The sequence below is a fragment of the Cavia porcellus genome, unplaced genomic scaffold (genome assembly GCF_034190915.1).
Source record: "Cavia porcellus strain 051 isolate PalLab524CR breed Dunkin Hartley unplaced genomic scaffold, mCavPor4.1 scaffold_24, whole genome shotgun sequence".
Classification (NCBI taxonomy): domain Eukaryota; kingdom Metazoa; phylum Chordata; class Mammalia; order Rodentia; family Caviidae; genus Cavia; species Cavia porcellus.
Genome location: NW_026947507.1, coordinates 7,000,349 through 7,026,627, shown reverse-complemented (window position 1 = coordinate 7,026,627; position 26,279 = coordinate 7,000,349). Strand labels below are relative to the sequence as shown.

Here is a 26,279-nt window from a genome sequence, read left to right as displayed (position 1 = left end):
CCCCCTCTGCGCGTCGCGTCATCATCTAGCGCCCCCGCCAGGACGTGAGAGAAGCGGCGACGCAGCACGGTGCGGCGTAGCTCCGGCTCCCCTTTCCCCCTTGCTGGGCGAGAGGTGTCTATGGGGCACCCGCTGCCGCCGCCGATACCGCCACCGCCACCGCCGCCGCGTGCTGTCTCTATGGCGAGGAGGAGGAGGAGGATCGCAAGCTCAGAGACACAAGTAGATTTTGAGTTTGCCCACAGACTTGCGGGGGAAGGGCGGGCTGGAGAAGTAAAAAGGGGGCGGGAATGGCGAGCCTAAGCGGGTGTGCGATAGCGCCTACTGGAGTGCGGCTAGTGGAAGAAAGATCTTGGCGGCGGGTGAAAGGGGGAGGGTAACTGGGGCTGGGGTATGTCAAGAGGTTGGCGCGGGGAGATGACGTAACGGCTTTGTACCTGGGCTTCGTTGTGGGACGGAAATTGAGAGTGGAGGGCGGTGGCCTAGATCGTCAGGTGCTGGTATCTTCACTCAGCAGTGCTTGAGAGTCAATCTGGGTCTCGTAAATGTTATCGCCGTCTTCCTGCTGCCTCTTTGCCAGGCAGTAGAATAATCTGTGACATGATTGCTTCTGTGCTGTCCTCCTGTTTCTTTGGAAGCCCTCAGAGATGCTTCCTCCAGTAATTAGAAGACCTTTGGTGCCTCTTCAGGGCTTCTGGAATTGCCATAGAGAGAGGTGGTGGAAAGCAGCGTTACACTACATTGTCTTTTGTGTGTGTGTGTGTGTGTGTGTGTGTGTGAGAGAGAGAGAGAGAGAGAGAGAGAGAGAGAGAGAGAGAGGGACAGCACTCGAGGTTATGTTTGGGACTCTTCAAAGTTAAAGAAAACGCAAAAACTTTTACTTAAGCTATGGATTTTTTTTTTCATTTTTTGGTGAGAAATAAGTTTTTGGAAATTCGCTAAGATCACTATGTTGGCCGTGTTATCATAAACCATGAACTCAGAGTTTATGGACCAGAAGGGTGAGATCTATATTTGATATTCAGAGAAAATAGCTCTAATTTTTAGAAAATTAGAAAAATTACATTTAAGCAATTCTGTTGCCTAGTTTTTCCACCTTACACTTAAGAACGTTTAGGTGATTTCTGTGGCTGGCTATTATTTTTTTCTCAGCGATTAAAAGAAATTTTTTTTACAGCACAGTGGCACATGCCTGTAGTCCTAGAACTCAGGAAGCTGAGTTAGGATCATCAGGTGTACATGGTGCATTCCAGCCTGGGCTGCATAGTGAGTTTCAGGCCAACCTAAATTACACACATCGCAGGAACAGGTCTTAATAATAAAAGTAAAATTTAAAAATCTAGAAACAGATGACTTTTTATGCAGGGGTGAATTGAGCTAAGCAATTTTTAATATAATGGAAAATTTAAAAATTTGTACGTATGCCTTAAAACACAAATCATAATAAGGAATTGATGGTGGTGTCCTTTTTTCCCCTACAAATTAGACAAGTGTGACTTTAGAGAAATCATTTCCTCAACTTTGACTTTGTTATGAATCAGGGAATTTGAATAATTTCTTAGATTTTTCTAGGTTAATTTTATTCAGATTTATCATGCAACTGGTTTTTATTTTAACAGGTACATAAATAAAGGATAAAGTAATTTTTGAAACAAGTCTTCAATCAAGTGTAACATTTTGATGCTTGACGTCTAGATTCCTTTGTGCTCTCACTATGCCAGCAGCAACTGTAGATCATAGCCAAAGAATATGTGAAGTTTGGGCTTGTAACCTGGATGAAGAGATGAAGAAAATTCGTCAAGTTATCCGAAAATACAATTATGTTGCTATGGTATGCACATGACCAAATCCTTAAAATGTTCCTTATAAAGGGAAGGCAGAATTTTGATAGTCTTAAATTCAACCTTTTTGGTTGATCTCAGGGCTTAATTATGAAAGCATTTGCTGATGCTTTCTGCTCAAAAGCCATCAAAAATATACCTATCATTTGAAAAGTTGGTTTTATTACCCACTGCAGTTAGGAGAAAAAGCAATGGAAACAATGTAGCATTTGTTAATGCTAGCATTTGTTAATAGGAGCAGGGCTTGTGTAAGTGGTTTTGGGAAAGGGTTAAGGGAGCAGGATTTTGCTGTGGATTGGATGCTGTCCACAAACTAGGTAATTATATGATTGGGTATTTGGTCATCTTTGTGGTTTATACTTTCTTTGTCCATGATTACAGAATGATTGCATCTCCTGTTGAAGTTTTGTAAAAGTGTTTTATGTTCAACAGGAGGATATCAAGGACCAATATGCTATCAGTAGCATATCAGTTTTTAGTAATATCTAGTCTTAGCTAATAGTATCATAGGAGCTCTTAGAAGCTAAGGAGTGCCCCTGGATTTCTTTTAAAAAAGTTCAGATTACTTAGTGAGACACTGTTGGTCTACAGCTTTTAAAAAACTATCATGGCAGCTCTGTGAACACTATTGTTTTTTGTTTTGTTTTGTTTTTTGGTACTGAGGATTGAACTCATGAGCTTGCACTTGCCAGGCAGGCGCTTATGCTGCTGAGGTGAATCCTCAGCTTTTTTTTTTTAATTTGGAGAAAAGTATTTTTTCCTTGATATCTTCCCCACTCGCTTGTTTCCCTTCCTTATTTGAACATTTTCTTCCTATTTGATAATATCTAACATAAACTTTGGTCCTTATTTACACTTTCAGTTTCTCACATAAGAGAAACAAGGTAGTATATAAACATAAAGGCACACATGCTAATTCAGTCTAGTCTGTTCATGCAGAGTTTTTTGTTTGTTGTGCTTCACTTTTGTGCTTTGTATGCCTGTTGCAACTACTTAGTTTTCTAGATAGACTAAGATTACTATTCCATAAAGCAAGAGGTTAGGTCTTGTTTATTCCTTTTGCACTCAAAACGTAATCTGAATGGTACCCAGTAATTGGTAGTTGAATTAGACTGAATTAGAGAAGTTTTAATTTCTTTTTTGTCTCCTGTTGACTTGCTGTTTAGTTTATCTTTTCCTTTTTTTTTTTTTTTTTTTTTTTTTAAGACAGAGACTTGCTAGGTAGTTTAGGCTATTTGGGACTCACTATGTAGACCAGACTGGCCTTAAATTTTGGTGATCCTCCTGCCTCAACCTCCCAATGGCTGGGATTATAGGTGTGTACCACCACGCCTGGTTTGCTATTTAGTTTTTTTTAATCTATTTTAGTTTGAATTCTAATACTTACCAGATATAAGTTTCTTTGTATTTTTAGTACAAGTAAAAATAAATATGCTTTACTGGGGAGAAGTGGGACGATTGGTGAAATGAATATTTGTAAACAGGTAATGTTCTCCTTAGTAAAGGCAAACCGACTTAGAGTACGATTTATTTCAGGAGTGGTTTTTCTTAGTGCAAATATGGTTATCTTTGTTTCTCAGATGTTAAGGGATAACTTCAGTAGTGAAGTATTCATATCCTATAAGAAGTGGGTGGCATACAATTTGTAAATGTTTTTTGTGAATTGTAGAGAGAATGTTGGTTTAGTCAGAGAAATTAGAGCTTTATGATGCTTAAAGTGCTTTTGATGTTGAGATAAACTTTGTCTCACGGTTGTGAACCACAGTGTGTTTTCTACTCTAACCAGTTCTTCACTCAAATTGGTTTTAGTATTCGAATACTGTGAGCATAGTTTCACATACTCCTCAGGAGACATGATTTCATGATTTTTCTCCTCTCGTGTCTAGAGTAAGTACTTGGTTGTATTTATCTTATGTGACTTATATGTATTGTTTATTGATAGCATAGTAATACTAAAGTAAGGAAAGATATTAAGTTTATAGAGTTGTATCATGTTAAGAAGTAATGTGCTTCTAGGGGGTGGGGACTTAGCTCAGCGTCATAAGCACCTTCCTTGCAAGCAGGCAGTCATGAGTTCGATCCCTGGTACCGGTAAAAAGAAAGAAAGAAAAAAAAAAAGAAGTAATGTGCTTCTTAAAGGGTACTGTATTTACTACTAATTAAATATGAATATATAGATTGTCATCTATAACATAATCTTTTAATTTGAATCAAAACTTCTAGGAATTTGTGCTTCTGACCAGTAAGTAAATAATGAATCTTAAAATTGTTTTACAGGACACCGAGTTTCCAGGTGTGGTTGCAAGACCAATTGGAGAATTCAGGAGCAATGCTGATTATCAGTACCAACTATTGCGGTGTAATGTAGACTTATTAAAGATAATTCAGCTAGGACTGACATTTATGAATGAGCAAGGAGAATACCCTCCAGGAACTTCTACTTGGCAGTTTAATTTTAAATTTAATTTGACGTAAGTAAGAAATGAATATATACTATGAATTGTTTTTTAAAAGTTTAATATGAGGAATTACCTCAAATACAGTGAAATTCTAAGTGACTTTGGTATAGTTATCCTGAAAATATATAAAATTTCAAAAGTTTAGGTTTCCTTTTAATTATCGGACAAAAATTTATGAAGAATTTAAATCTCATACATGAATACTTTTAAGTTAAAAATACTTTAAATTTGTTTGTTTCTTGAGACAGGCCTCATTATGGAGTTTAGGCTGAACTTGAACTCATAGCAATCCTTTCTCAGCCTTCCAAGTACTAGGATTATAGGTGTACAACATCATACCCAGCAAAAGTACTTTAATTTTATAGATGCTTATTTTTAGAATATGCCTGCCTTTTTTTTAATTTGGAAAGAGTTGCGATTATCTCCTTGAGGTGTTGAGGATTGGACCTAGGGCCTCATGTATGCTAGATAAGTATCCTACCAGTGAACTCCATTTCTAGCCCAAAAACTTTGAGGGTGAAAATAATGCTTAATTAAAAAAAAAAAAAAAAAAGTAATCTTGAAGCATTAATTTTACCTTTATTTTAAAAAATTTTTTATTTTTTTGTCTTTTTGAGATAGGGTCTTGCTACGCAATTCAGGCTGGCTTTGGGCTTACTTTGTAGCCCAGGCTAGTCTCAAACTTGCAACGATCCTCCTGCCTCAACTTTCGGAGTGCTGGGATTATAAGGGTGCACCACCATGCTGGGCTAATTTTACCTTTAAACTTTGAGTCCAATTTGAAATGTAGACTTCTCTGTTAAAATGTTCAGTCTGCTTGTGGAGAGATTTTTATTACAGTTACATATTCCAGTTATGCTTGTTTAATGTCTGTTTCATTCTATGGATCATTGATGGCAAACTTTTTAGAGCTTTCAGTAGTAACAGCCTACTGTGGCACATGTGCCATAGGTTTGCCACCACTGATAATAATACTGCAATAGTAATTCAATATGTAGAACTAAAATATCTCTCAAGAACCTTATAAAAAAGGATACAAAGTACTCATTTCCATTATAATTGATGATGTTTTACAGATACTACATGTCTGAAACAATGTGAATTCCCTTCTGTCCTTTTCTCTAATAACCCTTTTTTTAATTATTCCTTTTTGTTCCATGCTCCTTTTTTTTTTTGATAGCTTGGGTAGCAGGTCATTAGAACATTGTTTTATAATTAGATACTTGTATGATCTCAGTATGAGTAGGAAGTTATTAGTGTTTAAGTTTTGGTAAAGTTTGAGTGTTTTTCATTACTCTTCTGTCTGCTTTCTGTGTTTATGAACTTTGTGTACTTAATTTTCACATCAGTCTTAGTCAGGGTTGCTCTTAAGAATTGAGTATTTAACCGTACCAGTGTTTTTCAAGATTTTACTGGAAGTAACTCTACAGTTCCTTATTACACATAGATATAAAGATGAGATAGGAATCTGTCTATGGTTATGATTTAAATTTCATTAAGAATATACTGTAGATAGATATTTCAAAGTTGCACACAATTAAAAACATTGAAGTAAATTTCAAGTTAATTTAAGTTTTAATTTTAAGTTTTAATTATATTTAATATTTTCTGAATTTTAAAAACATAATATCTAAGTAACTTACTAGTTAAAAACATGAACAAATATCTTTATACTTAGAAATGATTCACTTTTCTCCTAATATTTATGTCACTATAATTATTTTCTGTGGCCTTAAATATAAACATAACTTTTTGTTTTGGAACTGGGGATCAAACTCACAACCTCATGATTGCCAGGTGGGTGTTTGTGCCGCTGAGCTAAATCCCCAGCCCCAAACATAACTTTTTATGCTGCTTTTAAAGCTAGGAAAAGTTTGGTTTATTTCTACTGTGTACCACAAGTACATAAAGTTCAGCTAAAGAGTATAATGACTGCTATAGCGTTCTAAATTAGGATTGGCTTCCATGGTCTGAAGTAAATTGAAGTTACTGCAAATGTAGGCTAAAAATGCTAGTATTAACCTTTATTCTGCTTTTCCCTCTTATTATCCATTTAAGTATTAAGGATTCTAGATGAGTTAAATATTGTTCATTGTTTGGTTTGGATTCTCAGTGTGAGGTCTGGACATTTTACATCAAAGCCTATGGATTTTAGACCTGAAGAGAATGGAAATTAAATTGTAATAATTTGAGATTGTGACAGATGAGATATATTCAGTGAAAATTTTTGTCTTGTTTGTAAAAATAACATGCTTTTAGAAAATAATAAAACATAAAAAGAGATGACTGTTGTCAGTTTCCTAGCATTTCCTACTCGTTGTTTTGTAACTGGTATGTTTTAAATTTTAAATCACTTACTATGCTTTTTAAATTGAGTGTCTCTGGATATACAGATGGTTCCTGACTTAAAATAGGTTCAGCTTACAATATTTTAATTTATGAGTGCAGAACAGCAACATATATTCAATATAAACCAAACTTTGGGTTTTGATTTTGATATTTCTCTGGCTAACAGTAGACAATAAGATGCTGATGCTCTTGCAGAGCTGGGTAGCAGGAGCAAGCGGTACTTCTGTCAGCCTTGTGACAGTAAGTGCAACTAAATGATACTTGATTGGGTTAGTGCTGCTAAGCTATTAAATTCGTTTTCAGCTTATATTCTAGGGTAATGGGTTTTTTGGAGACAGAACCCCAAAACTGTAAGTTAGTGAACTGTGCTTCTTCATCTACTGTTTAGGTTATTTTATTAGAAAGAAGGAGCAAACTTTTAAGATACAGTTTCATTTATTCATCCAAAGGATTTAAGTACTTTGAAAATACTTGATATGGATATAGCTCATGGCATAGCGCCTGCCTGGCAAATACATGGTCCTGAGTTTGATTCCTGGTATAAAACAATTCTTATTTGTATTCATGCATATGTGTATATGTTGAGAAAAAGAGAGACATCAGATTGACACTTTTCTGGAAGGTTATGCACACTCATAGGTTGATGCAAATACCTGTCCTGTTGTTTTGACTCTTGAGAATGATTTTTTTGATAACTAGTATGTATTGGTACTAATTTTTTTCAAGTTTGCAAATCATGTTTGTTTTTACATCTTTTACAGTCTGTAGGATTTGAACATCTTTTTTATTAGTTTATTTGAGCTTATTACATATTTAGTTTAATCATTTTTGGTTATCTAATTCTGCTTTATATTTTAACAAATTTTTAGCATGAATTTAAGTATATTGGAGTTTTTATTTTTAACAAAACTAACTTTTTTATAAAGTATATGAGAGTAAGAAACTACTTGAAAAGGTACTTTGTAAAACTGGGTTCTCTGAATGAGAAATATTTTGAGGTTATTAGGGAACTCGTGTTTAGAGGATATGAATTTTTGAGGTAGGCTAGGATTTTATTTGTAGAAAGAGATAATTTAAATACATTTACTGACTTTTAGTACATGTAGTTGAAATAGTTTGTCTTTAAGATATTGCCTGAGGATAGCAGTGCATCCCTGCTTTTTTGGGAAAACTTTTTCTATAGAGATTTATATGTGGTTATTGTACATGTTCAATTGTTACAACTGATATTTGCTACTTTAAACTTTAGCAGTTAATTAATCTTTAGTGTTGGGAGGAATCACATTATTTTTCTTAATTCTGAATAGATTGATCTTACAATCAATGAACAAACACCAGAACCTATAGCAATTTGTATGTTTTGATTAAACAGTATTTCAGTTGTCTTTTTAAGGATAACATTTTAATACATTGCTAGAATTTTCAAGAGTGGGAAAGGTAGAATAGAAAGGTTTAAAAGTTTAGAATGGGTACCATTTGAGATTGTCTACTCTTGACTCAAAACTCTTGAATTGACTCAAAATTAAGAAGTTTCTTTTACCATAGGAAAATTTCATCATCATCATCATCAACTTAACTTTAGGTTTCCAACTTTGTCTTCCTCATAAATTGGATCTTACAAAGTATGAGATTGCTCCAAATCATCGTATATTGAGTCCTGTAAAATTTAGATGAAAGTGTTGTACATGAATTTATCTGAATTAAGCCGTGTAAGCTATGTAGGAAATAATTTGCACACATACCTTTAACAAATTTACGTGATGATAAAATACCCATCCAAATGCCTCCAAGAATAGTCATGATGGATTTTCATCTCGCATCTGAAGATTAAAGTCAGAATGGCTAGTTTGCATACTTCCCTAAGGGATGAATGGAGGTTTGGGATTATTTGTATCCCCACCTTTTGAGATTTCCCATTATCGTTAGGAGTGGGCCATCCTTTCCCACCTAAGACTAAAACCATTAAGTCCAGACCTAACTAAGATTACAGATTATTGACCAAGGTTGATGTTGTCATCCATGTATCCTTGATACCGTTAGATCAATATTACATAAGTGACTATACTTGCAGTTTTATGATTGATCATAATTTTCACCCATGCTGTACTTGCCTCATGGTTTTGCTCTGTAAAACTGAGAGGTGGGCTCATTGCCAACCCATGTAGGATGCCTCTTGTCTCTCAGGAGCTGTTCCTGTTCCCCATTCCATCTCCAATAAATTTTCTTACTTTTAAAAAAAACCTATCCAAGTCTCTCACTTTGGAATTATGAATTTGTAAGTCTAGGACTTCAGTGGGACTTGAGAACCCATATTTTTTATAAGCTCTCAGGGCAGTTGTTACTTTGGGCAAATTTGGTAAATACTGACAAGTAAATCCACATTCACCACTTTATCTGTGTTTTCTAATGTGGTGATGTAACACTGAATAACAATAAAAAATCACTGCCTTTTTGAAGCTTAAATTGTTATTGGGAGAAAGATAAGTAATTTGAACATACGTGAACCCAAGAACATTGTGAACCCAAGGAAAAATCTGTTATGCTTTTGGTTATGGTTGTTAAAACATGCTTCACTGTGAGTACTAGAAATTTGAGTGACAGTCTTGTTTTTTAAAGGTATATGTTTTTCATATTATGAAGCCAATATCTGTACAATTTAACTGAAAAAGATTTGTACAGTATTATGCCATGTATTTCTAAATGTTTCTCCAGAGGAAATTTAAAGTGGTTGTTGTGCCTCTCTGTTTGTGTTTCTGTTGTTAGCTTTTGCCACAGTTATAAGCAAATTGATTTCCTGAAAGAAAACCATAAAAATATTCTCCAGTCCAACTAAAATACTTCTTTTGGTAAAACTAAGTTTTTTCTTTTTCTTTCTTTGTTTCTTTCTTTTTTTGGTTTTATAGTCTAATTTGTTTCATAAAACTTTTTGTAGAAAATTCTTTTGTTAATGGTAGAAGTTAGTATTCTTCGACTTAAAAATAAAAAAAGTTATTAAAGGTGATAATATATATAAACATGTATGCAAACATTTAGTCCAGGGTTTGGTATATAGAAAGGGCTTGGTAAAGTTTGGCTAAGGGTAAAAAAATAAAAAGTTAAATGGTGAATCCACAAAAAACTTTTTTTATTCTTAAAAGTGTATATGTGTATTTTGGTAACTGATATTTTGGATACCTATAGAAATTAGATGGTTTGGAAATAGAAAAGGTTTCTGTGGCTTACGTGAAATCTTGAAAGATAAGTTTGTATTTAGATTTCTTGTCTTCAGTTTGGGAATCTAGGATTAGGATTGTTGGAAGAAAAAAAAATGCAGTGATAGCAGCAGAGTCCTTAAACAGTTGGCTACTTATTGGAGCCATTTGAAAGGCTTATCATTTGTGAAAGGAGGCATCTCCTTTTTCTTTTAAGATGGAATGTAGTATAACTCAGGCACATGAGATTGTTTCCTGCTGGATATCTCCTTCCTGTTTCTACTGAGAGCGTGAGGGGTGGGCATAGTCCCTCATAGCTGTGGCTACAGCTCCACCTAGGAACATTAAAAGGGCTGCTGAGACTGAGCCCCAGAAATGAGAAGGTTGGTCACTTTGCAGTAGTGATCTTTAGTGAGTAGAATTTTTTAAACTGAGTTAAGTTTATATGGTGTGTAGAATAGAAGACTATGGAAAGCATTGGAACAGTGGAGCCTAAGCCCGTGCTCTGTCTTCTTGTTCCAGCATCACAGCTGTAGATTAAGTGGGAGAAAACAATCTGTTTGAAGTAATGACACTTTTAAATGTCTTTCTGTTTCTCCTGCCAGGGAGGACATGTATGCCCAGGACTCTATAGAGCTGCTGACAACGTCTGGTATCCAGTTTAAAAAACATGAGGAGGAGGGAATTGAAACCCAGTACTTCGCAGAACTTCTTATGACTTCAGGGGTGGTCCTCTGTGAGGGGGTCAAATGGTTATCATTTCATAGGTAAAAATAATTACATTGTGGGCTGGGGATTTAGCTCAGCAGTGTAAGCGCCTGAAAATAATAATTACATTGAAAATGGCACTTGTGTTTCCATCTTGTACTTGCCTCATTCTTCCCTTGGTCTTTCGTATCAACACTTTCAGACGTAGTTCTAGAAAAAATTTACTGCTTCTTAAGAGGCTAATAGGGTTATTTTAGCCTGCGAGAGTTAGTATTGCTTAGTGGAAGAGTACAGGCTGAAAAAATAGACCTTTGTTGAAATCCAACAAAACTGTTGACAGTTGGTGTCATATTGGGATTTTTGTTTTGTTTTGTTTTTGGTACCAGGGATTGAATCTACAACCTTGAACTTGCCAGATAGGCACTTACACCACTGAGCTAACCCTCTAGCCCTCATCTTTGGTTTTTTAACACATTGTAAGCCTTACCTTTTTATGCTTATAGAAAGGAAACCATAAAAAGTATTTATTGTCTACCTTGTGCTAGTCACTATGATAAGATGCTAAGAAGCTGTGAACAAAACAGACTAACATCTTTGTCTTCATGCAGTTCACATTCTTTAAATGACCTGAGTATATTTGTTACATAGTTTGCTCTGTAGTAATAATGCAATGAAGAAAAATAGCAGAGAAAATGCTAAAGTTGGGTATGTGGATGGACTTAATTTTTCTTAAAAAGTGGCAGGGAAAACTTCCCTTAGAACAGATATCTTTCAGAGATGCTTTAGTTGTCAGTAATAACATATTTAAAGTGTACAGTAAAGCATTTTACATAGAATAAATTCTCTGTAAGTGCTGGTTGTCAGTTCTTCATAATTATAAAACTAGATCATTTAAGAGAATTCTAGAAAGAAATAAGTTCTTTTATATAGAAGTAGATTTCCTGATAGGAGAAACATTTTCTTGTGTAAATAAGATAAATTGATAGTGTAGGGACTACAAGTGACCTTGGAAATGATTTTAAAAAGCATATGTTACATTGATGTTATTGCTTTTAAACTTGATTTCCTTTGCACATATATTTTAAATACCTGTCTCTTACATGCTTTAGAATTTAGAAGAGTGATTCAGACTGTTCTTACCATAAACTTAAATGTAGGACTAACTAGTAATTCTCAAGTTGGAGATACAGAGCATAATCATTCTTACCATCTCTATTCTTTTCTTTTCTTTTTTTTTTTTTTGTCTTCTTCATTTTTATCAGTACCAGGGATTGAACTCATGACTGCCTGTTTGCAAGGCAGATGCTTATGCCACTGAGCTAAATCCCCAGCCCCTCCATCTCTATTCTTTACTTAAAACTATGTCAGGAAATAAAACTTAAGTTCGTGAAGGAACAGTTCTTTCTATGTATATACTCATGAGGATACAAAACAGCTCGGAAGCAGATTCTGATCCTTTTAATATATATAACACCCTTGAGATAGACAAAACCAGAGAGAGTTCATGTATTCTTGTAGTTTAGAATCTAGATTCAAATGTGATGTTTAAAAATTATCAAGATACAAGATTTTTATTGCACTAAATATCATTAAATACTCTATTCTATTTCTAGTAAAAAATAATTTAAAATATTTTAAAGTCCTCAGCTAATCTTACCTTTACTAAAATAAGAAAAAGCCATACTGATTTACATTTTTCTCATTTTATTTGCATAAAAATCTTTTTTCTGTCCTTGTGTGCACTTTGTTTTCTTTTTTTGTTGATTTCTTTTTTGCCCATTGTGACTTGCTTAAAATATATATCAGAAAAACATTTTTTTTAATCTCCATGGTATTTATATGTCTCAACCTTTTTTTTTTTTTTTTTTTAAACCCTTTTGTAGTGGTTATGACTTCGGCTATTTAATCAAAATCCTGACCAACTCGAACTTGCCTGAAGAAGAGCTTGATTTCTTTGAGATCCTTCGATTATTTTTTCCTGTCATTTATGATGTGAAGTACCTCATGAAGAGCTGCAAAAATCTCAAAGTAAGGCTTAAAATGACATTACATGCAGTCGGCATTAAGACCAGAGTAACTAACGTAAAATCGAAAGCCAGATTTTCTTTTACTTTGAAGAGAAAAAAAAATTCAAAACATGATAATTAGGGAGTAATATAGGCATATACATTGCATATTGTTATCTTCCAGTCAGTTCCTCAGAGTATAAGACATCTGCACATAATGGCAGAACAATACTAGCATAAACCTTTCTCTTTGAACTCAGAGAAGTCAGTATAACTGTCTTAACTATCTTATATATAGTTTCTTTCAGCTTCTCACACTAGTGAGACAGTATGATGTTTACACATGCCTGTCTTTATTTGTAAGTATTATCTTAATTTGCATCCATTTATCTATAAAAGTCTCAAGTTTCTCCTTTACAACTTAATAGTAATCCATTGTTTAAAAATACCACATCTTTTTTTATCTATTCCTCATTTGAAGGGCTTTTGGGTTATATCCAGGATTTGGCTGTTACAAATTGTGCTGCTGTAAACATGGGTGTGCATATATTGTTGTGATACGTTGTTTTTAATTCTTCTGGAAGATACCCAGAAGGGGAATAGCTGGGCCAAATAGGACCTCCAATCCTAGTTTTTTGAGGAATCTCCACACCGATTTCCACAGTGCTTATACCAGTCTGCACTCCCACCAACAGAAGAAAAGGGTTCCTTTTCCCCATTTGTTATTGGGTCATTATTTTAATAATAGTCATTAAAAGCCTGATTTTTTTAAAGCCATATTTTAACTTTTACATTACTATTATGATTTTTTCTGTTGTATAAGTAATAGTTATAGGCAGTCCCCATTGAAAGCTTCATTGTATCTTTGAAGGATATATTTTTTTAACAGAAATCAAGCTAAGTGTCAGCTTTTTGTTAGTTGCTTTTGAGATTGAAAATCATGAACCAGAGTAAAAGTTTCAGGGCCACAGGTTGCTCAGATGCATAAAAGTACAAGTTCTTGCTCTGTCCAAGCACATGTAAGATTTCCATGTAAGATAAAATTTGAATTGGCCTGCAGTGGGTAGCTATATTCAGGAGTGTGGTAAAATGCTTTTCCTTTCAGCTTATCTTCATTAGAGATTTTTACCCCCTCTTTCCAACATGTAAACTTTGTTAGGCATAAATGCTATAGAAATTGTGTTAGGTGCTACCTAAACAATAAGTACATTTTAACATCACGTGACGTGTAATAAATTTTTTTATATTCTTTCAAAAAGAATTTCTGAATTAAGGAAAAGTAGTTCTTTCGTTTGAGCACACATTTCAGCTCTGTGTATGTGTGTGTGTGTGTGTGTGTGTGTGTAGGCCCCTAGGACTTCAGTGATTCTTTTTATTTTTGTTGTATGTATTTAAAAAAAATAAATTTGGGCAGTGTGGTTGCTTTATAGAGACTATCATTCCACTGGTGAAACTAAAGTTGGTAAAGTTTTCTTATCATCAGGTTTTAGCAAAGTACAAATAAAATGTACTTTTGGGATGTGGTAAGAACTTCTAAGCAGAAAAAAGCAATGTGGGAATAAAGAAACTATGTTAACAAATTGATAATTAAAAAAGAAAAGTTTGTTTGCTTCTTCAGCATAAAACTAGGAAAAGGTTTAATAAAGATTATTTTATGACTGGAGTTGCTGAAAGTAGCAATCCTCTGTATCATTTGAGGAGGTGACTTGAGGCAAGTAAATTTGTATCTTTATTACTATGGAAACTCAGCCCATCTGACAAAAGCTATAAATGTTGAGAATTGAAGACCTCCATGTTTTAATCTAGCTTTGTAAACATATTTTTAAGTATCTTGGCAGTTTACAAGAACAGAGTGCCACATTTTTGTTCATTATGTATATATTTCTGGAAAATATTTAAGAATACCATATACTTTTGATTATGAACTGCTACTGGTATATTAAAATTTAGGTTGTGAAGGGTCAGGGATTTAGCTCAGTGGCACAACCATCTGCTTGGCAAGTATGAGGTCATGAGTTTGATCCCTGGTTCCAAAAAAAAAAAAAACCAAAAAACAAACAAACAAAATATTAGGTTGTGACAAAAGTGATGAGGGCAACAATACTTCAGCTGTGCTGTGTCTCCTAATCCACTGGTGATCACAATACCTAATCTTCACACTATTTTTAGCTCGGAGACAGCTGCTGCGTGTGGAGCTCTTGTGTCAAGTTGTGATATAGCGAAGGACTCATTGATTACAGAGGCTTTACAATTTAAAGGAGAACTTTGTTTTTATCTTGTTACTGAGGGTTGTCCTTCCCCCCTGATGTCTTTCTGTGTCTTCTTTTTCTCTGTTTTTATTGATTGTTCTGTTTTTTAATCCTAACAGTATTAACATAGGCAGCTTTAGCAGCAAGTACTCTAAGAAGTTGTATACGATTAATTGGGTAACAAAATTACAGTTAAGCATGTAGTGAATTCTTAATGATTTTATTACTCATAACGGCTTTGCTTTGTGAAAATTATTTAAATGAAAACTATTTGGAAATGAATTAGTGGGAAGTTTATGAATATTTACAAGAAATAGCCTGTACTAGCTATTGAGTTTTATAATGAGTGATAGGCTGAATGTATTTGTTATTTTTGTTTACTATTAACCCTGAATCTGATCTGCTTTCCCTGTATCTTTAGGAAAATGATTTACTATCACATTTTAAAAACCATAATGAAGGTACATTTTCCTAATTAAGAGTCTTTCTGAGAAATTATAAACGTCTCCCACATTCAACAAATAATTTATGCTTTTTTTTTTGTAATGTTAAAGTTTACATACTAAGTTTCATATTTTGGTCAGTGTCTCAAGCTTATGATTTGTGAATTCAGCCATTGAAGTGGTTTTGTCTTTGACAGGCAATTTCTATTTCTTCTAGGGTGGACTACAAGAAGTTGCAGAACAGTTAGAGCTGGAACGGATAGGACCACAACATCAAGCAGGATCTGATTCATTGCTTACAGGAATGGCCTTTTTCAAAATGAGAGAAGTATGAAGATCTCAGTGCCTTTTTATCCTTTGGTTGTTAGGGTGAATGAATACATTAAAAATTGATTGCAAAAGTTCTAGATAATAAGAACTAAGTGAAAAATACAAGTAGAGGTATATCAGTTATGTACTACACTTGAGTGAACATATTAAAAAATAAATCATATTGAAATATAATTCAAAAGGAAATGGAAGACTAAGTTCTTTATAGAATAAAAATTTGAAAATTTCAGCTATCTTACAAATCACTTAGATCCAACCATATTATGATAGGGAAAAATGATAGGGAAAAAAAAAGGCCTGAGGCTAGAACTTTATCAATATCAAACATATTAGTAGTGGGAGAAGTAACCTTTCTTAGACTTCATTAGTACTATGTCTGCCAAGTTAAAGAAAATTTGTGTTGGGCTGGGGATTTAGCTCAGCGGCATAAGCGCCTGCTTTGCAAGCAGGCAGTCGTGAGTTCGATCCCTGGTACCGATAAAAACAAAAAGACAAAAAAAAAAAAAAAAAAAAGAAAATTTGTGTTAAGTTTCTCTTATCCGAGCCTTTCCTTAGATTTTAAACTGGTGGTAAAAATTTGATTTGCTCATGCTTTGAAAATTTTGTAAAGTAGAATTTGTGCTTTTTTATTGGCTTGAGCCTTACAAAGTGGTTTTGAATTCTAAAAGGGTTAAAGATGAAGTAATGTGAATCAAAAACCAGACTAGGAACACTGTCCTAAATGACAAAAGGCAGAGATCAGTACCTCAAGCACCCTAAATACTGAATGGATGAATGAAGTGTAGTATTCTAGGTTTGCTATTGTTTTTTAAGATAGGATCTCGCTGCATAGTTCAGGCTGGCCTTGAACTCACTATATAGAACTTTTGGCAATCCTTTGGCAGTTTTCCAAGCCCCTGGATTACGGGTATAGACTACACACCTGAGTGAATGAAATTTAATGAACCCAAGTCTACTCTTAGGTTATTTCATTTGCTTAATATGCATTGTTTTACACAACAGAAAATTGGTTGTGCGAAAAAAAAAAAAAATAGGGTATATGTTCTCCCAGAAAAGTTTTTTTTTTTGCAGAATATTTTCCATGGACTTCTTATGTTCCTGTAGATATTCAAGGAATTGACTAAGATTGGGAACTAAAATTTCTATAAAAATATATTAGTATAAGGAAGCATTAAATCCATTTTTCCAAGTAGTACTAATTGAGAAATAATTTGTATTTCTATTCATGATAAGTATATAATTTGTTTTGTACTTATTTCCAGTGCTTCATTACAGAATTAAAACAGCCTTTTGGGTTTTTCTGCTTTGCTTCTGAAAAACACCTCAGTGGCTTGCTGGTAGATTCTGACAATAATTGATTATTTTTCTTGGTTTCTTCAGGGACAGTAACCTAAAGCAAATGTTCAGTTCACCGTGCTTAGGGTTTATATAGTCAGCTCTGCCTTGCACTTAGATTCACAGAAACTAAAAGCCTTCATTTTTTTCACCTGTCATTGACTGTTTTTATTTATTCTTACCTATGTACTATTAAATTAATAGAATAAAAAGTATTTCTCCAGTGCTCACAATTTTGTATGAATGTAGTCTAAATGTTAATGAGAAAGACATACTACTAGTTTTCTCTTTTTTTTTTTTTTTTTTTGTAGCAGTCTGTTGCATTTTGCACTCTGTATTAGTAATATTTGTTCCTCAAAGGAACATAGAATAGAGCTGTCATAGCTAAGCAATCAGTACTTACATTTGCTGAAATATAAATTATAAGTGGTACCTTCTGGTTAAAATCTTTTTTTTCTTCAAAATTCCTTTTTAGATGTTCTTTGAAGATCATATTGATGATGCCAAATATTGTGGCCATTTGTATGGCCTTGGTTCTGGTTCATCCTATGTACAGAATGGCACAGGGAATGCATATGAAGAGGAAGCCAACAAGCAGTCATGACATGAAATAGACCTTTTATTTTTATTTTATTTGAGCTACACACGTGCTTGTATATAGGTTTTATCTCTGGTTGAATCCCTTGAAAAACAGATAACCCTCCCCCTTTCAAAGTCTATTTTATTTTCTGGCCTTTAGTACTAAGTATGACCGTTCCTATCTCAGATCTTACTAAATAGACGTACATTCAGGTTAAATTTGGCCTTAATTTAATATACTTGTTTGCAAGCGTGTGTGACAGGGTGGGGAAAGCTACATCGTATTGAATAATTTGATAAACTTTACCTCCTTGAGCTTGGTTTTGTTTTCCCTTTCCTAAATTAACTAGCACTGACTGTAATTTATTTCCCTGTTTCATGTCTCTCCTTTCCATTCTGCAGTTTTAGCTATTTGAGATTGTGGACCATCAATTTTGCACTTTAGAGTGATTTCAATCCTCTGTTTTATCAGAAATTGTGGTTAGGTAGAAAAATGGCCATTTGCCAACTTTATACAGTATTTACTTGTATCTGACCCACTGAGTATAGCACATGCATTGTGCAAACTGTCGATTCAGCAAGACTAACAGAGAAGAAGACAGGAAACTACTGAGGAGCTTAGTAACTACTGTTTGTGTATGTAGTGTTTTATCTTCCAAGCACATCTAGTGTCTGCCAGTTTCTTTTGGTCATGTGTAGACTGCCTTGTGACTGAAGAATTTTCAAACCAGCCTTACACCTCAGGAAAAGGCCCTTACGATTGGACATTTAGTATCTGCCAGAAACTGGCATTCAAGATTCTGAAGCTAGTTATTTTATGATAGCACACATCCCTTGATCTTCTTTTTATCCCATCACTGTTTATTCTTTTTTTATAGCCATACCTATGATTCTCTTGATTTGTTGATTACACAAATCAATTTCATTAAAGTCCAAAGATAGCAAGTCGTTAGGTATGTTTTGTATCAAATTAAAGGACAAACATTGTGCTTTCATAGTTGTTAGAATTAATGGAAAGATTTGGTGCAAAATACAAAATATATATATACACACACACATATATAGCTAATAAAAATACCTGAGGAGTGTAATGCTTGTTTATTTTTTTGTGTATATCTTTGCAATCTATTTTATATAGTGACAAAGAGACTGTGAAATATTTAGCCATGCAGAATATGTGACCAGGCCAGAGCATGTGTAGGAAGACTTGCTAATCATTAATTCTACCTTGAAATGAGGGACAACAATTTATAATGTGTTACCTACAATTCAATCAGTAATATTAGCAAATCTCCAAATGTTAGCAACAGTAGTTGGTTTCCCTTGTACATTCTTTATTCGTTGTATGACAATGCTGTAACTGGGTGGTCCTTTTTAAACAAATTATTTGCAAAACAGAGGGTATTATTTGTTTTTAAAGCTTTTGTAAATAAAGGCTTCAGAAATGTTTTCTTATATGTTGATGACTTTTTTTAAGAAATACTTAGTTGGTATGTTAAATATTTTATTTGGCAATTGAACTGAACTCGGTAATTTCCAATTTACATAACAGAAGCTGCTTATATTAGTCTTTTAGTTGGAAAGTCATCCTGAATCTTTTGCTTTTCAATAGTGTTGGCTTATTTTTGGCCTTTCTGGAAGGCAGTTAATTCAGAAAAGATTACAAAGTAAATAAATTTGATGTAATTTAAAGCTTACCATAAAGAAGCAAGTTTCTATTTGGTTTCTTACCATTTTAATCTTCACCTTAATAAAATAGTGGCCACATAGTTGCTGTATTTTGTAACTTGTATCAGTTATGCTTTGTGTCTCTAGAAATAGTAACATAATTTAGGAATAGGAACATTCTAGGTTTTAAAATACATTTGGCTTATAATTTTCTTTTTAGTGTTCATAGCCATTAATCCAAAAGGCAAAACCTGGCCTATAGGCCAGACCGCCTATTTTTGTTTGGTCCATGAACCGAAAATGGTTTTTAGTTTTAAATGGAGGGGAAAAGTGGAAACATTTCTAATTGGAAATTACATGAAATTCAGACTTCAGTGTTCATGAATAAAATTTTATTAGAATGTAACCACATTCATCATTTATGTGTGGTCTGTGGCTACTTTCCCTGTATGGTGGGAGAGTTAAGTAGCTGCTGCGGGAGCTGCCTTCCTGTGGTGGGCTGTTTCACATGGCTGTTTGACATGCTCCAGACTCACAAGTAGGGATACCACTTGACCGTGGGTGCCATACATGTTGTCGTACCATAGCATTTTTTTTTTCTGTTTCTAGTACATGCCCATTATATCAGGACAAAAAAAATGGAGTGGATTTTAGAAATACATGATAATAGATTGTCTATAATGCAATAAGAGTACGTAACATTACCATAATCAAAAATAATCACAGGATTTGTAAGTCATCAAAAAGGAACCAAAAAATCAGAAAGTTTTAGATAGAAAACCTCATCACGTATTTTTAATGAAAAAAAATAAAGGTGAAACCTAAATGGCCATTTTTGTGAGTCAAGCAAAGAAAGCTGCTAGTGATAATGGGTTGTCACATTTGCATGCAGTAATCCAAATAAAAGTGTCCAGAGAAGATAAAGACAGCCATTTGATCAGAACAGTTACATGAAAACGGAAGCAGCAATGGATGATTTTGAGTATTTATATTTGATTCTTCCTAAGTCAGACATTACCAGTACTGACCTGCCATCCCTTATTTGTTGAGAAATCAGCGCTTAATTTGAAATGATTGAAGAGTTTCTATTGGTAGTCTGGACAACTGTGTGTAAGAATATTTTCAAGGAAGGTAAACTGCTATCAATACAACTAGATGCAATATAACTCAGTGATAAAAACATGGAGCACACAGTGGAGTTAGTTGGTCCAACGTGTGAAGTCAGAAAATGAAAGGTGTTTGAAGCCTATAGGAATTTATTTTATTCAGTTAATATGTTGCAGAAAATACTGGTATTACTGAGCTGGTAGTGTCAATAGTGAACATCCACCCTTGTAAACTTTATTGTCAGGGTTTTTTTTGTTTTATGAGAAAACAATAATACCTGTTTTTTGTTTTTCTCTTTTAATGTCTTTGAGACAGGATTTTACATTGAGCTCACTTTGTAGCCTAGACTGGTTTTGAACTTGCAACCATCCTCCTGCCTCAGCCTGCCAAATGCTGTAGTTATGCACCACCAAGCCTGGCAATATCATGGTTTTTTTGAGAAAATAGTATTCTGGTTTGCCCCTACCACAAAAGACTTAAGTGGCTTATCATTGGTAAATGATTTATTGTGATCTTTTTGATTCTGGCATTTTCCTGAATGAGAATGTTTGGTTTTTTTTTTTTTTTTGTACTGGAGATTGAACTCTTGACTTTACACTTGCCAGGCAGGCACTTGAGCTAAACCCCCAACTGAATGAGAACTATTCTTAAACACTATTTTTGAACATAGTAGTTTTGGAAATCAGTTTTTGCATATAAAGAGAATGTTAAAATTTTATATATTCTCTGTGCTTTCTAAATGTGTAATTTCCATTGCTACACAAATTGTGACTGGAAACATTTTCCTGCAGTTTCTTCAGTGTTTTAGATTTTTAATGATGCAAGGCAAAGTTAATTCATTTAATTAAAATTGAAATTTCCTCTTAATAGTCTTTGGAAATTAATATACAAAGAACATGCTGAAAGGCAAATATCAAGAAAAGACAAGTGGAGTCTTACTAGTGCTTACAAGTGATGAGTAAAGTCATGTGCTTAGTAGTGGACATCGGTGTTTGGCAGTACCTGGATCTAACTGTGAAAAGAGGCTTTCACAGATTAAATAAAATCTTAATAAAATCAGCACTAATAGATGAATATTTCCAATTGATTTTGGCCAGGGAATGCTAAGTTGAGCCCACATTGACAAAATGTTATCCCCAGCACCACCAGATTCCACTTAAACTATTCAACTATTAAAGTTTTTAATTTTTTTTCATTAAAAATTTGTGGAAATGTGTTTTCTCCTTCCATAAAGTACTTAAATAATGTCCTTGAATTTAGCCTCAAATATTTACTACATAGCCTTCTACAGAAAAAGGTCTACCTCTCTACCAAAAATAAGAGTTCTTATTTGCTGGATGTGGTGGTGCATGCCTGCAGGCCCAGTACTCTGTGGGACAGGAGGATGGTGAATTTTGTGGTGATCCTAAAGTATGTATCAGTACCTTGTTTCAAAAAGCAAAACAAGAATTACTGTTTACAATTTCCTCTGCAGTGACAAATGCAGAAGGATAAGCAACCTGAGGTGAATCAAATGAGACACAAGCCCATGTATGTAGCATGAAGATATTAAAAATTCAATTTCTTAAACTGAAAGGGATAGGAATTGTTTCTCTATAGTATAGCTATGGGTAAGTCTACACATGTCATTTGGTATGTTGGAGGGTATAATTTATATGAGAACAGTTTTGTATATAACAATGTCACCTTTTCATGATTTTATAAATACATTGTAGAAATATAGCAATAGAAACCTAGGAAGATATACAGAGCACCCAAAACTTGAATTTCCATTAATAATTTGATTTGAGATACAGTATAAATAAAATCAGCATGGTACTGGCAAAAAACCAGGCCTGAGCATCAGTAGAACAGATTAGAAAATGCAGACACAAAACCAAACACACTTACCCACTTTTGACAAGAGGCCAAATGTATTCACTAGAACAATGATAGCCTATTTAATAAATGATGCTGGGAAAACTGGCTTCCTCCATGCTGAACACGAACTAGACCCATGTGTTCTCACCACACACTAAAATCAAAATGGATCAAAGATGTAAATATTAAAAACAAACACAATCTACTGGAAAAGAAAGTACGTAGAAATCTTGGAAGACATACATGTAGGCAGAGACCATGAACAAAACCCAGACTACATGAGAATCACTACAAAGAATCAACTGAGATCATTATTAAAAAGCTTTTGCACAGCAAAATAAATCACCAAGAGGGTGAAAAGATTGGGAAAAAATTTTAGCCAGTTATCCATCGGGCAAAGGACTTTTATCTAAACATAAAAAGAACTGATCTTACCCCCTAAGTTAAAACCTCAATTCAAAAGTGGGTATCTGAGGTGAATATGCACTTCTCAGATGAAGAAGCACAAATGGCAAATAAATATATGAAAAAATCCTCAACATTATTGGTCATTTGAGAGAGACAAATTACAACAACATTGAGATTCCATCTCCAGAAAGACTGTCATCAAGGAATCTAACAAATGCTGGGGGCTGGGGAAAAAGGAACCGTTGTTTACTGTTGGTGGAAGTGCAGACTGGTGTAACCACTGAAAATCGGTGTGGAGCTTCCTCACAAATCTAGGATTAGGAGGTGGGGATTTAGCTCAGCGACATAAGCACCTGCCTTGCAAGTGTGTGGTCATGAGTTTGATCCCTGGTACCGATTAAAAAGAAAAACCTTAAAAATCTAGGATCAAAGGTTGCATTTGATCCAGCTATTCCCCTCCTGGGTATAGCTGAAGAATTTTTCCCAGAAGAATTAAAATATCACACCACAGCGATGTTCATAGAACCACAATTTGTAATAGCTAAATCTTGGATACAACCCAAATGCCCATGAACTGTGGAATGGATAAAAAGATATGGTATTTTTATACAATGGAGTACAGTAACTTGGTCATAAAGATAAGCTTGAGGCTTTTATAAGTAAATGGATGCAAATTGAGAGCACAGCAGATATAAGTGAAATCAAACATGCATGTGTAAACATATTGTTTCACTAGTATGACAAGCTGAAAGAAATTATAAACATACATATATTGCTGTGGGATGATGCTTTTAATTCTAGGAAAATACCCAGAAGGGAATAGCTGATTCAAGTGGGACTTCTAGTCCTAGCTTTTTGAGGAATTTCCACACTGACTTCCAAACCTTTATAGGTAAATGGATTCAACTTGAGACCATACACATAACTGAAATAAATCAGACTTGTGTAAACATCATATTATCTCCCTGATGTGAGAAACTGAAGTTAAATCAGGACCAAAAGGTATACTAGATACTGTGAATAGGAAAAAATTGCTCAAAAGGAAAGAGGAACTAGACTGAAGAAAGGAAGAGGGAAAAAAATACCAGACAGTTATATAGCTAGTTTCTCTTCAAAGAAAAACTTCCTTTCTGAAGGCAGCCTGGTAGGTAATATGGTCCTTCTTCACATGCATTCGTGCACATTAGGGAGCCATACTTCTGACAGAAAAAGACATGGAATCTAAACTCTGATAACAGCCTTGCTTGGAGAAGTAAATTTAAAAAAACAAAATTGAAGCCTGCCAGAATTGATGTCAGTTCTTTAATTCAGCATCAATATAATTCTGTTTTGGAGCATTTCTCCCCTCAATTTGAATAAACACCTTTACTTGTCAAATTATTAATTACTAATAAATTCAGAACATGATTGAGCTTACATTGTTAAGCTTTTTCTATGATGTAACATCAGTTTGTTTTCATAAATCATAAAATAGTAGTGTCCTTTCTGCACAACAGGGACCTCTTTTATGTGGCATAAATCAGAGCCTAAAATCATATATTAAAAGTTTTGCTGTAGTTCGATACTACTAGAAATAACCCTACTGAGAAGACACTCCTAACAGCCAACGTTATACCCCCAATCTATAATACAGAAATGTGGCAATGGACAGGAATATCAGAGATCTGCGGACACTTGCTATCAGGTTTTTTTCCCTTTACTTTCTTGCAATAAGAAACAGTTACAAATGCGATAAAGATGGCTCTATTATAATTACTCAGATTATCAGATTTGAACTCTGGAAGAACAATTACGGTTAGAGATGAAAGTTTCAATCACCAGTGGTGCCATGGGAGAGCATCCTCAATCCATATTTTAAGGCGACTTTGGGAAGGGAAAAGCAGAAACCTATTTGAGAGCCTCCTGCTACAATGAACATCATACTGGGAAATACCGATTTTCACAGATCTGCAAGTGTTCCTTTGAAATACCTGAATTCATACCTTCAGTGATGTCCACTGTTTCCCAGTCACGACACTACTATAAAAGAGTAGTAAACTCTTGGTGGGAAAAAGAATCAGAAAGTGTATGGTTTGCATCATTATAAATTTCTTGTATTCTCTGAGAAAATAAGACCCTTTGGTAATGAGCTCTAAAGAAAATCTGATTGGAGAAGAGACTGCTTAATTTTAAAATCAAGATTTCTTCAATGTTGGCATGTATGTAATACTAACATGATTTGGATTGCTAAAACTGCAATTTAAAAATTTTACGAATTTTAACCAAGGCTAAAAAGCTCCAGTGGTACTCCTGTAAAAACGTAATGCATGCTTAATGTATATGTCAAAGCCTCTTCCACATTCTAGAGAAAATGTGTTAAATGGGCTACGTATGTGCAAAAGGGAATGTAGGCCTCTAAAATATTTGGTATTAAGGCCAGATATTTTCTACTTAGAAAAGACTTCCACAGAAGGATCTTACCTAGAGGTATGTGCTATTGGTGAAAAAATTCCATTGTTGAAATATGTCACAAGGGACAAAATATGGCCAGATTAGAATTTGTAGTATTTGTAGGTAGGATGATCATACAAGGGGACATTTTCAGGGTTTACAGTGTAAGTTGTTTTTGCAATTTGTATATGTGTTCTGGAGTTTAAAAAGAAACTCAAAGAAATGGTCAAAGTATCATTTTTATAAGTAAATATCTGATAAGTACACCAGTAATATGACTTCAGAATCATACCTGAAAGTTTACATGTTTTTTAAACTAGGGAAAATTTACTGGACTTTAATGGAATAACTTTTTTACACATTTTCATTTTAAAATTAGAACATGCTTGCAATATATCATGACAACTTTCATTGTAGGTATTTGATATAATGGAGTAACTTTTTTTTTCCACATATTTTCTTAAAGTATGAGTTACTGTTGCTAGCTTTATTTTTCTTGAATATGATTTATAAATCTTTTGCACTGGCTTTCCTTTGTGAAGATAGTTTGTAAAAAAAAAAAAGGGCCATATTTCCAGTAATGTCTATAAGTTCTATGGTCTATTTTTAATTTTGTTTTCAGAATTGTTTAATTACCAATGTTTAATTATACATTTTCTCATCCCATCCCCAGAGATCATGTTATGACTACATTGTGGGCATGAATTTTACCATTATTAGCTGTAATAGATTATTATAAAGAGCATACCTTTGAAGGAATTGTAGTTTCAGGGCATAGGCCATTTCATACAGACAAGGAAGGTGAACAGACACAAATGAGGGGGTATCAGGACTGAACTTGGTATGTACTTCCTTGGATGTCTCACCACTATTCAGATGCAAGTGTTCTTTATCTTTGAAAAAAAACCCTCCTCCACTACATAATAGTAAATCATTAACTAACAAACATTTCCTCAATACTTTTAAATGAAAAATTTCTTTAGTCTTAGTATCTAACTAGTAAAATCACTAACAACAGGAAAAATCAGATTACCAGTTTGAAGCACACTCAGAACAATTCAGATTGAAGTGTCTCAATTTGAGGTAAGCCATTATGTATATGTATTGTGAAAGTAAAATGTTTAAAGTGTTTTTAAGGTTAATACACATACATATGTTTAAAATGTAGACCTATTTACTCAGGTACATTTATAGTGCATATCTAGTAGGATCACCTCCAAAAATTATTAACCCCTACAATTAAAAACAAAACTAGATTTAAAAAATCCTTTAATTTTTTTTTTACTGTATGAAAATAGAAAAAGAACCATTACAAC

At 34.1% G+C, this 26,279-nt stretch overlaps 1 protein-coding gene across 1 annotated transcript; it reads left to right on the top strand.

The window, feature by feature from the left end:
- The first annotated feature begins 34 nt into the window (after positions 1-34).
- Cnot7 (CCR4-NOT transcription complex subunit 7) lies at positions 35-18,945 on the top strand. The gene is made up of 7 exons (XM_003469139.4): positions 35-222; positions 1,620-1,831; positions 4,119-4,312; positions 10,446-10,607; positions 12,432-12,576; positions 15,464-15,574; positions 17,387-18,945. Exons 2-7 carry the CDS (start codon positions 1,715-1,717, stop codon positions 17,513-17,515), a joined length of 858 nt encoding a protein of 285 aa, XP_003469187.1. The 5' UTR covers positions 35-222; positions 1,620-1,714; the 3' UTR covers positions 17,516-18,945.
- Positions 18,946-26,279: the final 7,334 nt, after the last annotated feature.